We start from the raw sequence: 17560 nt of genomic DNA on the forward strand, positions 1-17560 counted from the left end.
TTGACACGCCCATTTTGTTCCTGAACATTATTAATCTGATTTATCCAAGAAGTAAATTTGTAGAATATAAGTAATAACAATTGGACAGATTTATGTTTAGAGAAAACATACACCGTTGTAGGTGACCAGTGGGTTAGCAAGAGTGGAACAGTCAGCTTAATAGCGATGGATATATAATGATTATGCCCCATGCCTCGTATGATTACGGGCTATTCATGCCCGTGCCATCTCTTGGGTGGCTTAATCCTTATCAATCGTCAATCAGCCTCGTATGATCGCTTCTCGGCCTTTTGGCTAAGATCAAAGTGTAGTGTGTAGCCTTGTATGGGCCAGTACACTGTAATCTTATGTTATGGTGCCACGAACGCTAGGAATTACTAAGCATACTAAGAACTTGTATCCTTGTATCCCACAAATGCTGTAGAAACTCGTCTTCTACAAATTCAATATAAGCTGTCCTTCACGAACCGTGTGTGGCCTCTGGGCTCTTGAGCCACAATAGTGAATTGTCGTGTGTTTTTGATGTGAGAAACTCTAAATGATGATTTATGGAAAAAGAAGATATAGGATAAGAGTACTCGGTACATGAGATATAATTGTGTGATTTTCATGTTAGAGAATGTAGTGAACGAGTCGATGATGTTATCTTAATGTGGATTGTGTCGTGAAGTTGAGTGCTTGTTCTTATCTAATCTGATATGTTTGTGGTGTCTGTAACGCCTATTCACACTGCCTTAGGTAATTGTTTGCCTGGCCTGTAATGCTACACAGGAGGCTCTGTTGCTCTCCCACAAATAAATTACACATGTATTGATAAATACGAGTGAAAAACATTACAGGTGTTGTAGTGGTGGTCACGTAAATACGGGAGAGGATATATGTAAATACGGGATACGTAAATACGTTATCCCATAAGTCCCTATATGCGACTTGTGGGATAACATCAAATGTAAAGCACACTGATAAGGCGGCTGTAGAGAAATACCATCTTCAGAGTGGGTTTGATTGAAGATTATATTTTGCTTACAAGGACTTTAGCACATCCAGCAGAAATGTGCAGGACTAGCTACTTCCAAAATGCGGGACGAGTATGGGATGAGACCAGACGTGTAGGAAGAATGCGAGCGCTAATAGTAATATGAACCCGTTATCATTATACATCAATACGTCTAGATATATACGCAAGAGATACAAACATAAAGAAATTTATATATTTAGAGAAAAGCTGTTGCATAACAATTGCAAGTATTACTGACAAAACTCAACCGGAGGGCATCGTTTTTTTTTATATTTATTTTACTGGTTACGAACGTTGTGTTAGGTTCATATTTTGTTGACGAGACCACACACTAGAAGGTGAAAGGACGACGACGTTTCGGTCCGTCCTGGACCATTCTCAAGTCGATTGATCGACTTGAGTCGTCGTCCCCTTCACCTTCTAGTGTGTGTCTAGTCAACATACTTCAGCCACGTTATTGTGACTCATCGTCTACTTAGGTTCATACACACCGTGGCACGTAAACAGTACAGTTTGTACGCTTCTTGGTCAAGCCAATACGGTTGATAGTGACTGTTGTATTCTGGTATTGTTGTTGGTAGATATGGACGTGCTAAGGTTATGCTTTAGTGGGCTTATGGTATAAGGTGTTGTCGAGTCTGAGGCGAACTTTAGCACATGATTCAGTATGAGAAACAGTCAGCTGGGTGTCAGATTAGCTTTGCTCAAGTGTTTCCAGCTTCCCTTTACGACTGGCAGATATTAACATTTCCCTGATTCCTGCCTATGAAGAGACATAGGCTACTGTACAGTTAAGTCAACCTTTTTTATACATCTGCATTTTTGCGGCTGTTTGATGCTAAAATGCCCATCTCTCAGGATAGGCAGTCTTCCAGGGACAACATAGCAAACATTAGATGGATAATGAAGATATCCTTAAGAAAACCAAGAAGGGACAAAGTAATTGTAAAGTTGTAGGTATCTCATACCGGCAGGTCTAAAAGGTCTAATGTCTGGACATTTAATGATGTAGTGTTGGAGAGTATGAGCCCGTTCATGCTTTTCAGAGTTTACATACAGGCACAGTGCTCAGGACCTGGGAGAGTGGTGCTTGTAGCGCCCACCCTGCCTTGAGTAAGCTTCTGCCATCCTCAGCCAAGCAATTACTGTCTCGTGAACGGTTTATGGATATGTGTATATTAATATGTTACATATGTTTATATATTAATATGTGAAGCGTAGAAAATATAACACCTCTTCTGTTTTGAAGTGTACATTGAGCTAATTGTAGTGCTGTTAGTCCTGTATGAATGGAAGATTTAAAATAAAGAGGGAGCTAGAGTAATGTATACGTATAATATGATGGTCACATGTAGTCATGATACTACTGAGGCGTGTGTGTGTGTGTGTGTGCTGGTCATTCTTAATTACCGAACTAGCCTAGACGACGTGTACAGCATTTAGATCTACCGGGAGACGGTGAAAGCCGCAGAAGGAATAATTTCCTGAATGCTGGGTAAAGTCTAGTTCATGTCAGTAACAACATGTAGAAAGCTACCCTGGAGCAGGGAGCATGGATCCTCCTGTTTGCCAGGCTGGTAGCAGGGTTCATGGACCCATGGTTTGTGCTAGATTCGTGGCAGTGGCGCTTGGCCGGTTGGTGGCGGTTTGGCTGGCTCTTGACATGTCTGTTTAGCTTGCGGCGTGCTCATTTCCTGCCAGGTTACGGTCCTCGGTAGAGTTATGTTCATAGTGTAAGACGCTTGTCTTTGATCCACATTGTTGGTTGTTCAAACTAGACAAGTTTGGGAAATATTAGGTTCCGCGAGACAAGCTTGTGTAGGTTCAGAAGACATTCAACAGTATACCGTCAACCTGAGGTCTGTACTAGGCAGGCTGTGATGGGGTCTGTATGAGACCAGGCCGCGTTCAGGGTCTACAAGAGACCAGGTAGTGATGTGGTTTGCAAGAAGCCAAGCCGTGTTTGGGGGGGGGCTGCAAGAGGCCAGGCTTCCCATGATTGAATGAATCTTGAGGCTGTGCTAGGGTCTGCATCTAGATTCTAGACAAAGCCATTCTATGTTTTTTGTTGACACTCATCCATTTTGGGATGGAAGATAGTTTGACCTGTATTGACGATAACTTGTAGTAAAGCTGTTGGGGTTAACTTATTGCAGATATTGAAACATTTCAGTATTGTGCTGTCATCTACTGTAGATCGAGAATATTTTAGATTTATTATTAGATATGCAAATGGGTGGAGTTTACCGTTGAAAGACCGTTGCTGAGATATGATGGAGAATTTTGTTTAAAGGTAAATTGTTGCTAGTCTACAAAGGTACTGCTGGTATTTTAAATTAAGGTGAGCAGCATTTTTTAAACTTTGGACTAGAAGAACATTACAATGAGATTCCTTGAGCACTGTAAATGATAAGGTTATCATTTCGTGATTCTGATTCTAATGTTTACTACCGTTCTTATTGTCGTTGTTCATTTTTTTACACCCAATGTAACTAAATGCTATTAATATGTTTTTGATCTATTAACTTGAGGACTCATTCATCTGCATCTCTCAACCCGGCATGTCCTCCTTACCCAGGAGTCTCCCTTTCCTTGGACACACTACCTTACGGTGGTAGTGTGGTAGTAGTAGTGGTAGTGTGGTAGAGAAGGGGGATTGCGTGTTCAGACGACCCCCTCAAGGACAGGCGAGTGTGGCTTGAGAACCCGCTCTTTTGGTCAAAGTTTTCGAGACAGACTAAGCGTCCAGTTCTAGGAACAGACAGTGCTGTTCTGGTGGACAACTGAACCCTGTTCTTTTGGTTCGACTCTTCCAGACGCCTGGCCGAATTGTGAATCTGACCTAAAGGTTTATATAAATTAATTAATATTTTTGTTTGCTTCGACAATGATTTCGTTGTGTGGGCTCCTGATAAATTCTTTATCCCAGGTTGGCTTGGAATTAATAAAATGTCAGAGGATGTAATCTCTACAATATTAGCAGTCCCCCGGTTAATATAATATAGCTTTTAAAATGGTGCAAAATCAACACGTAGCCAAGACCGTTGTAAACCCAAACCACCAATCACTCCATTATGGTGGGCGGTAAAAGCCCTTGTCTGTACTACACAACAACATAGCAGCGACCTCATGTGTGGATGAGACAAGTCTGGCGGCCGCCCACCAGCCACGAGGTCCGGTCCTCAACCCGTGACACAAATTTCGTCGTGAATTAATGAAGATGCCCCCCACTGAGGGGAGTGGAGGGTGGAGGGGATTATGATCAATAAAGCAATGGTTTGGGCGCCAATTGCAACGTTATCTTGAGTTTATCTTACAGAAATCATACAGATGATTTCGGGACTTAACGTCCTCGCGGCCCGGTCCTCGACCAGGCCTCCTTTTTGTTACCCCCTTACCCTAGGAAAGCAGCCCGTAGCAGCTGTCTAACTCTCAGGTACCTATTTACTGCTAGGTAACAGGGGCATTAGGATGAAAAAAACATTTTGCCCATTTGTCTCCGCTTCTACCGGGGATCGAACCCGGAACCTCAGGACTACGAATCCGAAGCGCTGTCTACCCAGCTGTCCTTTGACCACACTTGTTTTCATCAAGTTGTTTGTTATCTATCAGGGTATTTAGTGTTTTCTTTAGGGCGAGGTATAAACGAGGTTAATGATAATATTTGGTTACTGTGTGTAACTAGCATCACTGTTTATGGATATTCTCTCCGGCGTCATATGAGAAGTAGGCTTAAACATATTTATTAGCTCTATGTACATATATGATTTTGTTATATAAAACAAATCCACAAGGGCCGTGACGAGGATTCGAACCTGCGTCCGGGAGCATCCCAGACACTGCCTTAATCGACTGAGCTACGACAGTTATTTGTTCATTTGTTCAGTTAATTTGTTCATGTGATGCATGACGTTATTGTGATCTCTGTGTGTTTTGTTATATATTTTGTAAATGCATACAGTAGTCTTAAATTCAAATTCAAATGTTTATTCAGGTAAAGTACATACATGCAAGGTGTGATACAAACATTGGTGAATTTATAGATAGAGCTTAGTACATACAATGCCTAAAGCCACTATTACGCAAAGCGTTTCGGGCAGAAACGCGTTTGCGTGAAAACATTAGCCTATGCAGACTCGTTTGTAATAAGTAAGGCCTATTGCCATATAATGAGAATTAAACTCAAAATAATTAATCTGTTTATCTAAATTACGTGTTAGTTGACCAATTTCTTTGTGACCTTGAAGGTTAAAATATATAGTTACTAGTATTTTAAAGAGAGGGTGCTGATAAGTTATAATTTAAACTTACATTTGCATATGAGTTAATTTGCTTAGTTAGAGGAAATGTTCACTTGTGTTTTTAAAACCCATTTGCTCGATTACGATACTTTTTTTTAATTTATTTTAACAGATCGTTTTCTTTGAATTCCCTGGTGAATGGCTCGTAGCTACTCAGTATTCAGTTATTTACACTGATCCTAGGCTTTGATACTTTGACTTTTGCATGAGGAGTATAAGTTATGTGGCAGAAGCGCCCTCTATCAGGTACATCGAGACAAATGATAAGCAGTGGTTCACTACCACCCCACTCCATTATACACCAGCGGTGTTAGCACACGCTACTGATCAACCCACAGACACTCCGCCAGGCAGACTTTCTAAAGATTGACACGAGGAGCCACTTCGACCTCTTGAATTAGTCTTGGAGGGGACACACATGTGTCACGTGGAATAATAAAAAATGTCTCGTAGTTTAGTTTCATTAATTAAAGTATGTGAATTTTAAGACCTATATTATCCCATTAGTTGCACGTAGTGGAGGAATATATATATATTTTTATGATATATATAAACTGTGAGAGTTGAGTGCTGGAGAGAGGTGAGCCTCTTGCCCGCTCGGTAAATAAAGGGCCCACGTCAGGCGTGTTTTGATTTATCAGCTGATCGATGAAGTTCAATAACGGCTACCGCCGTGGCCAGGCGACCATCAGCCTTTCATTTTGCTTCAGCAACACACCCGACCTGCAGGCGGCCGACTGTCTATGCGGAAGTTGTGTCTAGAGGGAGTTTAGGAAGCCATCTACGCGAGCCTGTAGGATAGGTCAGGAAGCTATCGAGGCGGCAAGGGTCGTTGAAGTTATTCGACGCGTCATGTTTATCTTTTCTTACTTATTTGATGGTTCCAGCCAGAGTTATTGCATGGCGAGTGATGTAGATAAATAGTGCAGATTGATTAAGATTAAGCCACCCAAGAGGTGGCACGGGCATGAATAGCCCGTAAATATAAATAGTGCATAGTTGATAGTATATTTGGAAGACGGCAGAGGTTGAGGAGTGAGGTAACTTTCTCCTGACTAAGAGTGGCTGTACGACGAGCAGCCAGACGTGAGGGCACTGGGAAATGACAACTTGTCATGGCTGCCATTACACAATAACATGCAGCGGAGTAAGGGTATACATATTCCCCCCTTGTGTGCTCTCTTGTGTCTGGCATTCAGTGTATATCGCTGGCTCCTCAAGTATCGTGATCCCTCTGCATCTCTATGCACACTGATATTGATCCTGATCAAAATCTTCTGTCTCATATCTATACCAACCAGCACATTGATCATCATTATTGTAAGTATTTCACAGCACACCAGGCTAAAAACAAACTCCAAAATAGCACCTATCTATCAGTTTATAACCAAAATGTTAGATCACTTGGTAAACATTTTGACGATTTAAATGCACTACTCACAGCACTAGGTACTAACCTATCGTTCATTATTTTAACAGAAACTTGGCTAAATAAAGACTATACCCAACTCTACAACTTAGCTGGTTATAAAGCCATTCATAACTGTAGGCCTAATAAAAAAGGTGGTGGAACAGCTATATATTACCGAGATACATTTATCTGCAACAGTGTTATTAGTGACAGAGATGACTACTGTGAATATACTTTTGCTCAGTTTACAATTAAATCCCTTAAATCCTCTTTGACTATTGGAGCCATCTATAGATTTCCTAATACTAACATAGCTTCTTTCTCAGACAACCTAAGGAATCTTATTATAAACAACAATCTCAACAAAAACCACATCATTCTGGGAGGAGACTTTAATATTGACCTGGGTCAACAAAACTGCTCTCAAGTTGACTATTTCCTTAACAGCATGAACTCCTGTATGCTAATCCCCACTATCACCAAACCTACCCGAGTCACTTAAACATCAGCCACTACCTTGGACCACATATGGACAAACATAACAGCTCCCCTTGTATCTGGTATAATCTACGACAGAACAACTGACCACTATCCTACCTTTCTCATAGCGAACATGGACATAACACCACCAAAAAGCAAGAAACTTTCATTTAGGCTACACAGTGAATCAGCTTTAGACAATCTTACAGAGGCACTTCACAATATTAACTGGGATTCTGAATTCAATAATACCCATGATATAAATTCATTAGCTAACCTCTTCCTCTCCAAAACTCTAAGCCTCTACAACCTTCATTGTCCCCTTCTTACAAAGCAAGTAACTGATAAAAGATTAAACAATCCATGGCTAACAAGTGGCATTCTCAACTCAATCAACAAGAAACATGAATATGAAAAGAAAGTTAGGATTGGCCTAGTTTCAAAGGAAGTAGCTAAAAGGTACTCATCAATGCTTACCAGTATCATAAGAAAGGCAAAACTTGCATATTATGTGAATAGATTCAATGAAGCAAAAGGCAACATGAAAAACACTTGGAAAACTATCTCTAGTATCCTAGGAACTAAACAACACTCACATAACCAAATAAAACTCTACAAGGATGGGGATATACCGTCAACTGATTTAGAAATGGCAAATGAATTTAATAGTTTCTTTTCATCGGTTGGTGCTAATCTTGCCAGTAAAATCCCACAGACTCAGACACATATTAACACATATCTCTCAGGCAGCTATCCAAACTATCTTCTCCTTTCACCAATCAGCCCGGCAGATGTTGTGTCCATCATACACTCTCTAAAAACCAAGGCAGGGAACACCAGTGAAATTCCGTCCATTGTGTACAAGAGAGCCTCCCATGCCCTTGCCCCACCCATAGCACTACTGTTCAACAAATCTATAGAGTGTCACACCTTCCCTGATATCCTCAAAAAAGCAAGAGTAACGCCAGTCCATAAAGGAGGCAATCCGGCGGACATAAACAATTATAGACCAATATCAAATCTACCCATTCTATCAAAAATATTTGAAAAAAATTATTTACAAACAGCTCTATTCCTACCTCGTAAAATTCGACATACTCAGCCCCTGCCAGTTTGGCTTCCGGTCCCAAAAGAGTACCAATGATGCAATCATTAGTCTCCTTGACATTATCTACTCAGCCCTTGACAAAAATGAGTTTCCGATTGGACTCTTCATTGACCTAAGAAAAGCCTTTGATACTGTTAATCACAACTACCTCTTACTTAAACTCCAGCATTATGGAATCCGAGGCCTTGCCCTTGACTACATCCGATCCTATCTTAGTGACAGACACCAATATGTAACCATCAATGATACAACTTCTTCCACTCTACCAATTACCGTTGGAGTGCCACAGGGCAGCATCTTAGGACCTCTTCTATTTCTTATATATATAAACGATCTGCCTAATGTCTCTAATATTCTCAAACCTATATTGTTTGCTGACGATACTACCCTTATCTACTCAAACCTCAACCCACATACACTAAATAATGTTGTGAATAATGAATTAAAAAAAGTCCACTTATGGATGTCAACGAACAAACTAACATTAAACATCGAAAAGACTTACTACATCTTATTTGGAAGCAAATCATCAAATGCAATTCAGCTACAGATAGACAACATTAACATCAGTAATAAAAATGATGGCAAGTTTCTTGGCCTATTCCTAGACAAGAGACTCAACTTCAGCACCCACATTCAACACATAACTAAGAAAGTCTCTAAGACAGTTGGTATACTCTCCAAAATCAGATATTATGTTCCTAACTCTGCTCTCCTCTCACTATATTATGCACTAATCTACCCCTATCTTAATTATGGTATCTGTGCATGGGGGTCTACCACTGCAAACCACCTTAAGCCCATCATCACACAGCAAAAATCTGCTATCAGAATAATAACTAACTCTGCTTTCAGACAACACTCAGCTCCCTTGTTTAAATCTCTAAACTTGCTAAATATTAACTCCCTCCACACATTCTCTTGTGTCAACTACATTTACAAAACCCTGTTCTTAAATGCAAACCATGCTCTGAAACTTTCCCTGGACAGATGTAATAGGACCCATTATCACCACACCAGAAATAAATATCTCTTTGATATCCCCAGGGTCAAACTTAATCTGTGTAAACACTCTATGCAAATTAAGGGACCTAGTCTATGGAACTCACTCCCTAGTGAATTGAAAAACTGTAAAACTCTTGCCTTATTTAAAAGCAAAACCAAAAAGTACCTAACTTCATCTATTTAGTTTCCTACACTGAGCTTTAAATTTGCTCTGTACCTAGTGGTACCCAATCTCCTAATTTTTATGTAATATCAAACAACCTTATCATTGTGTTCATTGCTGTCTTCTTTTATGTGCTAGCCATATGCTGTATTGTGACTACCAATTTTTGTCAACTACCATTCAAGCTGTCATTGCAATCAATCTTATATTGTTTCTGCTGTATTGTGCCTACCAATTTGTTGTCAACTACCATTTTAAGCTGTCATTGCAATCAATCATAGCTATCTATGTGCTTTAATATACTGTACCTATAATTTTCTCTCATCTTTTTTTTTTCATTCCATGTAATCTGTTATCATTTTTTTGTCTATAAATTTTGCAAGTATTTACCTCCTTAAAATTTTCTTAGATTAAGGACCTGCCCGAAACGCTGCGCGTGCTAGTGGCTTTACAAGACTGTAATTACCATATTTGTATCCTCACATTCCTTATGTACATTCTTGTATATGCATAAATAAATAAATAAATAAATAAATAAAATAAATAAACAAGTGAAACTCTTCTTCACTGCTCCCATACACCACTTCAGGTCAACTCCTCACTATAGAGTTCTGCTCTCCCACAGATTTTAGCATACACACCTCCAGCCTCGTAGTTCCATTAATTTCTTCCCAAACAAACCTACAATTCCGTTACCATGCCAATAAAAATGTTTCCCTACTAAAACATAATTAAATGTATTCACAAAAAGTAAAACTCCTCCATCCAACATCTCTTTAAACTCTAACACGTCGCCATGACAGTACTCCCCCGCCCTGGGCTAGTCTATCTTCGACGTGTCCAGACATGCTGCTGGCTGCCTCTGCCAGCCGGGAGGTTCCCCTCCTCAGTCATCCACTGACCTTCGTCGAGGGAGGACGTATCACTCCTCCCTCCAATATGTTCTCCTATCTCTTACTCTCTTATTTCAGCTTACTGCCTTAATAAAATACCTATACTATATACATAAACACTTGCCATGATCGCTGGGCACATGATCAAACACAGGCGACCACTGCAACAACTGTTATATTAGCTTACCACAGACTTTATGTCTCGAGGACGCTCAGGTCCTGGTCCTCACAATGGCGCCCACACAGGTCGCCCACAAAATCTCTACATTACTGCCTCACAAGGCTTCTTCTAGTCCTGACTTGAGCACTTTAAGTCGTCCTCAGGCTTCACACATAAACTCCTGCTTGATTACACAACTAGGGGGGGGTCCTCTTTTGCTAGGAGCTCATACCCAATACAACCCTCTCTCACGACCTCTGTTGCTCAAGTTAGGTCGAGATGTCCATCCGAGCCTCACATCATGTCAACAAAGTATCAACATCTCATGTCATGTCACTTATTTACATGTTCATCCTCTGCTCATGATTTTAAACTATTCACTGATATTTGTCAAGTATTGAATATATATCTATATATTTATACTTCCTCTGATCTCTCAATCAGGTCCAGATCGCCGAATAACTCTCATTGAGGTTGACACGCTCTTCAGGTTACCTGGGGTCACAACACCTCTTACCTAGCCTTGTGTACATGAGGTGTTGTTCTAACTCACACCTACACATCAGTTGTCAGCAATATTGTTTTATGAGTTTTCAGTACTGTCAAAACAGCAGACAGTTCACAGCTTGATCAGCATGAAGAATTGTGTAGCACAGAGCGTCGTTTTGAACACAAAACATCAGTTGTGTACACAGCATCAGCATATTGAACTCTCACCTTGTACTGAAGGAAAAGGCAGAAACTCTGTGCCAGCCACTCGCCACGGTGTATAACAAATCACTGGTGACAGGTTAACTGCCAAAAATTTGGAAGACGGCCAATGTATTCCCGATATTCTAGAAGGGTGATAGACAGGAGGCACTAAACTTCAGGCCAGTGGCACTAACTTGCATACCATGCAAGGTGATGGAGAAGATTGTACGAAAAACGCTAGTGGAACATCTGGAGCGGAAGAACTTTGTATCACAACATCAGTATGGGTTCAGGGATGGAAGATCATGCCTCACAGGATTGACTGAATTCTATGACCAGGCAACAAAAATCAGGCAAGAAAGAGGAATGGGCAGACTGCATATTTTTGGATTGCCAGACAGCCTTTGACACAGTACCATATAAGAGACTGGTGCACAAACTTAAGACGCAGGCAGGAGTGAAAGGGAAGGTACTCCACTGGATAAGGGAGTACCTAAGCAACAGAAAACAGAGTCACTGTGAGAAGTGAGGTCTTAGAGTGGCGAGGCATCACCAGTGGAGTCCCGCCCCTTTGGACCTATATACTTCCTGATATATGAATTCGATTTTCCAGAGGGACTAGACTCGTTCCTCTCAATGTATGCTGATGATGTAAAAATTATGAGGAGAATTAAGACAGGAAGATACCATGAGGCTACAAGATGACATAGACAAACTGAAGAAATGGTCAAACAAATGGCTACTAAAGTTCAACTCAAGTAAGTGTAAGGTAATGAAACTAGAGGGAGGAAATAGGAGGCCAGTCACTGGATACCGAATGGGGGAATGAAGTCCTTCACGAAACGGACAGAGAGAAAGAGCTAAGAGGTGATATCACACCAAATCTGTCTCCAGTAGCCCACATCAAAAGAATAACATCGACGGCGTATGCGAGGCTGGCTAACATCAGAACAGCCTTCAGAAACCTGTGAAAGGAATCTTTCAGAACCTTGTATGCCACGTATGTAAGGCCAATCCTGGAGTATGCGGACCCAGCATGGAGCCCGAACCTTGTTTAACACAAGACGAAGCAGGAAAAAGATCAGAGGTATGCCACTAGACTAGTCCCATAACTAAGAGGCATGAGTTACGAGGAAAGAAAGTCATTAGAAAGAATTTAGTCAGTGTCAGATTAGTTAGTAAATGGAATGCACTAGGAAGTGATGTGGTGGAGGCTGACTCCATGCACAGTTTCAAATGTAGGTATGATAGATCTTGAGAAGCTCAGGGATCTGTACACTAGTAGATTGACGGTTGAGAGGTGGGACCAAAGAGCCAAAGCTCAACCCCCGCAAGCACAACTAGGTGAGTACAGCATCGGTAGATATCACGCAGCTTTCTCAGCACAGTTTCAGTCAGCACATTGCTTCCCTAGCACACAGTTTACCAGTACTATGCATCATGGTTAGCACACAGCATTGGTCTGCACACAGCATAGGTAACCCACAGCATTGGTATGGTGCTCACAGACAGCACGGTTTCTCCTCCGGGGGCGAGACAGCATGTTTCTTGTGTTTACAGCTGGGTGAATACCTACGTTCACTGTTCATCCTCGTCGCCAGTGATGTGTTGTGTTGCTGAGGAAGTCTTGGTGGCAGGGTTGATATAAAGCCATTGATTGGTTACTGACGTTTACTTATAATGTTACATGACTAGCAGCATCCAAGCGTGTTGTTATTGTTGTTTAAAGGCGACGACGATTGTGGGATCGGATGCGCCGTGACGTACCCAGGAAGGATTAATCGCGAAGCCCAAAAAGGTGAAAGGCCAAGCCTAATCGCGAAACGAGTGACAGCAATCACCGGAAACTAATATGCCTTGAGGAAAAGAAACGCAGACAGGCAGATGATTGGGGAGCCCCAGGAGTCCCTCAGAGTGACAAGCACTAGCCCCGCCCCCACACCGAGAACACACAGCGAAACCAAAATCTCGGCCCCCAGCTAAAACGCAAAAGTCATCCTATGCCCAAGGCAGAGCAGCAGCCGGCCACCCACCACGACTGAGGGCACACCTGGAGCCCACCAAGACCGGCAAACCCCAGGCGCCTCTCGGCCAAGCCGGCGCCGAACACCGTCACTCCACCGGGAGAACCAGTCATAACACGTAAAAAAAAAAAAAAATATAAACAATCTCGTGACCCAAGGCCATATGTGCGCCAGGCGTCGTACAAGTGGACCGTTGAATAGGGATGCCAAACGGCAGTATCAAATCCAAAACGCGAAAACAGAACCTAATCTAGCGGAGGTGTCCAGACGTCCGCTCGTCCGGCTATTCATAGCACGGGCATGAATAGCCGGTAAGTGGTGGCTCTTTTGAGCAATTACCAGTATCAATAGATGATACTGGAGATCTGTGGAGGTGCGACTGCACCCTGCGTGATGGGAGATGTCTCCCGTGGGCGTCCTGCACGCACCCAGTTGTTTACATACTCTCTGGCGTATGAAACGCAGCGCATACAAACGGATGGTGTGGTTGCTATGAACATGACACTTTCGTTTTGTGTTACCTGGGATTGGAATAGCTTTGTCTGCAGCAACTGCAATGGCTTCCTGGAGATTCGTCTAGTGTATGTTTAAATCCTCAGGTGGCGTGTGTGTTGCATACCATTTTTCAAGTTCCTCCTGGTATATATTCCAATTGGCCTTTTTTAAATTCCACTTAGGTTGTGCAGGTGGTGTAGGAGGTCGTTCAATGTTCAGTGTTGTGACAGTAGCATAGTGGTCACTGGTGATCACCGGGTCTACTTCCCACATCGCATGATGCTTGAGGGCTGTTGAGATTAATGTAAGATCAAGGGAACCTCCTTGAATGTGAGTGGGTTCCCCAGTGTTAAGAAGTGTACTTTCAGGTACTTCTCGCAGAGCTGCAGCTAAATGGCGCCCATCTGCATTGGCTAGCCCAGTCGCACCTAACTCTTAATGATGATCATTAAAATTCCTAGCAATAATTACATTTTCCTGCGTGGCCAAGGCAAGCACTACCTCTGCTTCTTATTTACGTCTAGGGGGCTTGTAAACGTTGTATATGAGGAGCTCAATATTAGCCATATTCACTGTTACTGCTAATACTACTACTCCATCCCCGCATGAAACTGGGTCTATTTTCTTGCTGGGTATGGTGTTCCTGACTAGGGTCTTTAGCCCTCTTTGTCTCCCCTGCTCATACGGTATAACATAGTGCTGATATCCAGCTAATCTGAAGGATTTCGTGGCTGGGAAAAGAGTTTCTTTCAACACGATTATATCTGCTTTCGTGCTGATTGCAGCCTCCTGAAGAATGTGGTTTTTATTTGCAAGACCTTGTATGTTCCACTGCAGTATTCGTAATGGCCAGACGACGGTTTCGGTTGGTGTTGCCTGTTCTAGTAGAACTCCTCTTCGGAATCGACGTCAATATTCTCCACCTCGCATGTCGTCTCGCTGCAAATTGGACTGCACTGATTGCTCATGGTCATTCCTTGCATTGTTGGAATCTGTGCATAACTGTGGTCCATCGCTTTGCTGTTGGTATTGCTGCATGTCGGACTGCATTGATTGCTCGGGGCGGTTTCTTGTGCTGTCCGAATCTGTACATCTCTGCTATCCAGTATTCGTTGTTGATGTTGCTGCATATTGGGCTGCATTGATTGTTCATGCCTGCATCTTGTGTTGTTGGAACCTGTGCATCTCTGCTGTTCAATGCGTCTTTGTTGGTGTTGTTGCATATCAGACTGCATTGGCTGTTGTTGTCTGTCTCTTGTGTTGTAAGACTCTGTTGATCTTGGGTGGTCACTGCTTCTTGCAGTTGCTTTTGTGAATGTTGATGTTCTGGTGTCTTGACTATCCGAGTGTTGTTGGTAGTCTGTATGTCCATGTTGCGTTGTTTGTCCTCTTGTGCTCCATCTTGTCTTAGACTGAATATTTCTTGTGTAACTGTGGTCTGCTGCACGATCTTGTCCATTATTACACAAGTGATTTCTTTAGTCTGTTGATGTGAGGCGTTCTGCATCATCTGTAGACGCAGATAATGGTCTCTGCCATGATCTTCACGATATTTTTCAGCTGGACCTCAGTAAAACTGTAAATTTGTTGTGCTGTTTCCAAAAGTGATTAGTTTTTGCTTTTTTGCTTTTGTTGTATTTCTGCATCATTTTTGTGAATTTTCTGATTTGGAATTGATAGATTCGGGAAATTTTGTTCTCTGAGGGTGGGTATGTGTTGTGGCTGTACACGAGTGTTCCAGACGTTGGTGTTGGTGTATGTGGTGCTGGTCTGTGTGTTTATCCTGGTCTGAGATGTCTGCACTTTTTCTTTGCAGAGCAGGTTGTGCTCCAGGCATGATGTTTGCCTCCACAATTTGGACATTTGGCTGTTGTGGCCTGGTTTTCCTTGTGCTTGGCTATACAGCCTTTTGTGCGGCATCGTTCCGCATTCAGGATTTGCTTGTGTTCTAGTACTGGATCCAGGGGAAAGTCAATTGGGTATCCCAAAAGCACGACTCGTGTGCGTCTTTCTGAAGGGTCCAGCTTTTCCAAGCATCCAGGTATCCCTTGCAGGACTCCTACTTTTTCTAAGTAATTTTCAGTCTCTTGGTCTTGTGGTGTCATTATTATTTCTCCTTTCAGGTTGACTGTAATGGAAAGTTTGAGCTCTGGTTGTTCCTTTTCTATTGCCGTTACTACTCCATATGCTGTGGTCTGTCTGCATTATCTTGAATTTTAAAAGATGTGCAGAGTCTGACGCTGTCTGGTGTCCTCTCCTGTCTCATAATGTTGTCCTGTGGCTGGGCTATGGACAGAGAAGTATTGTCTGACACTGGCTGGTGTGTGACTGGTGCTGTCCTCTCTAGGACCATTATGTCTGCTGTCTTGCTGGTAGAAGCAAGTGGTGAAGCCTCGATAGCAGTTTTCTTCGGTGCCTGCTGCACCTCGGTCCACTATCCCTCCTCGTCTGAAAGCTGCCCCCATTGCTTCTTTCACTTTGACGTCTCCATGTAGTGAGGACCGATTCACTGCCTTTCCTAATGCCTGAGGCACTCCTAGGCCTGGAGAAATTCATTCCTCTCCAATGGAGGTCGTAAAATGATTCCTTCAAGTGCAATCAAGGATACCTTTTTTTGCGATATATACAAGAGTTGTTACATTCTTGTACAGCCACTAGTACGTGTAGCGTTTCGGGCAGGTCCCCTGGAATACGATCCCCGCCGCGAAGAATCGTTTTTAAAACCAAGTACTCATTTTACTTTTGAGTTAAACAGAGGCTACAGTTAAGAATTTGCTCCCAGTAAATCCTCCCTGGCCAGGATACGAACCCATGACAAAGTGCTCGTGGAACGCCAGGCTACTACACCACGGAAACTTGTGACCTAGCACCTAATTGAGCAGTTTGGTCTACCTTTCTCTGTAAGGCTCAGTACACCTTCTATGGTGCCCCCCTTGTGACGATACCCGTGTTACGTATCTTTATAAGATACGTAATTAAATAAATTAATTTTTACTTATATATGCTTTGCGTAATATGATTACATGTATGTACATATAAACATTCTTTAATTGTATGCAAGTTATGTGTTATATATTTCATTGTATATTGGAATAGGCCCAACTTACCAACCATGGGAACGGTTGGTTTTTTCTTTGTTAGCTCACGGCTGATCCCATGGGAAAAGTGGTTTGTAATGATCATAAGCGGGTAACAGTATGTGATTCTGTAATTGTTTGAACATTAGGCGGCAAGTGTCCGTGAGAGAGGTAGTTGCTGGTGGGAGTGCCAACATTTCCCTCTATTGTTTTATTTTAATTGCTGCATGTATTAATAATTACATTACCTCTGTTATGCATGTGTATCTGAGCATTACCTTAGTTAGTTTAAGATTACTCTTGTCACAATATATTGCTCCATGTAAGTTAAATTAATACTCTGTAAGTTTGGCAATTTTTCGCAGGGCAGAAGCAATGATTTTGACTCCTGTCGCGTTTTAAGTCAGTAGCTATCATGGACCAGGAGGGATAACATCTTTGGGAGATAAGTCTGTTAGCATTTGTGTTTTGCCATAATTATATTATAGGAGAGACAGTACTTTTGATTTTGCTTTATAATTGATCTTGTCCATCTGTAATTTATATAATATTGAGCATATATATTGTTAATATATATTAAAACTTTATATGTATATTTCTTCAGTCCTAAGGGAGAAATACTTTTAATTCTTTACCTGTGCCAATCACGTGGTTACACTGGTGACCCGCTATAAAGAACAGCAGTTTGTAGTTTGCCCTAGACATTTAAGGTCTTGCTGTTGTCAGGGTTTC

General features: G+C 41.9%; 1 protein-coding gene across 1 annotated transcript in view; it reads left to right on the forward strand.

Moving 5' to 3' along the window:
* The first annotated feature begins 11920 nt into the window (after positions 1 to 11920).
* Positions 11921 to 17560, forward strand: part of LOC138371059 (protein Star-like) — a 47176-nt gene continuing 41536 nt past the window's right edge. Inside the window, exon 1 of the mRNA XM_069335711.1 lies at positions 11921 to 11990. Coding sequence (XP_069191812.1) covers positions 11921 to 11990 — 70 coding nt within the window. The remainder of the gene's footprint in view (positions 11991 to 17560) is intronic.

The sequence above is a fragment of the Procambarus clarkii genome, chromosome 34, assembly GCF_040958095.1.
Source record: "Procambarus clarkii isolate CNS0578487 chromosome 34, FALCON_Pclarkii_2.0, whole genome shotgun sequence".
Taxonomy (NCBI): domain Eukaryota; kingdom Metazoa; phylum Arthropoda; class Malacostraca; order Decapoda; family Cambaridae; genus Procambarus; species Procambarus clarkii.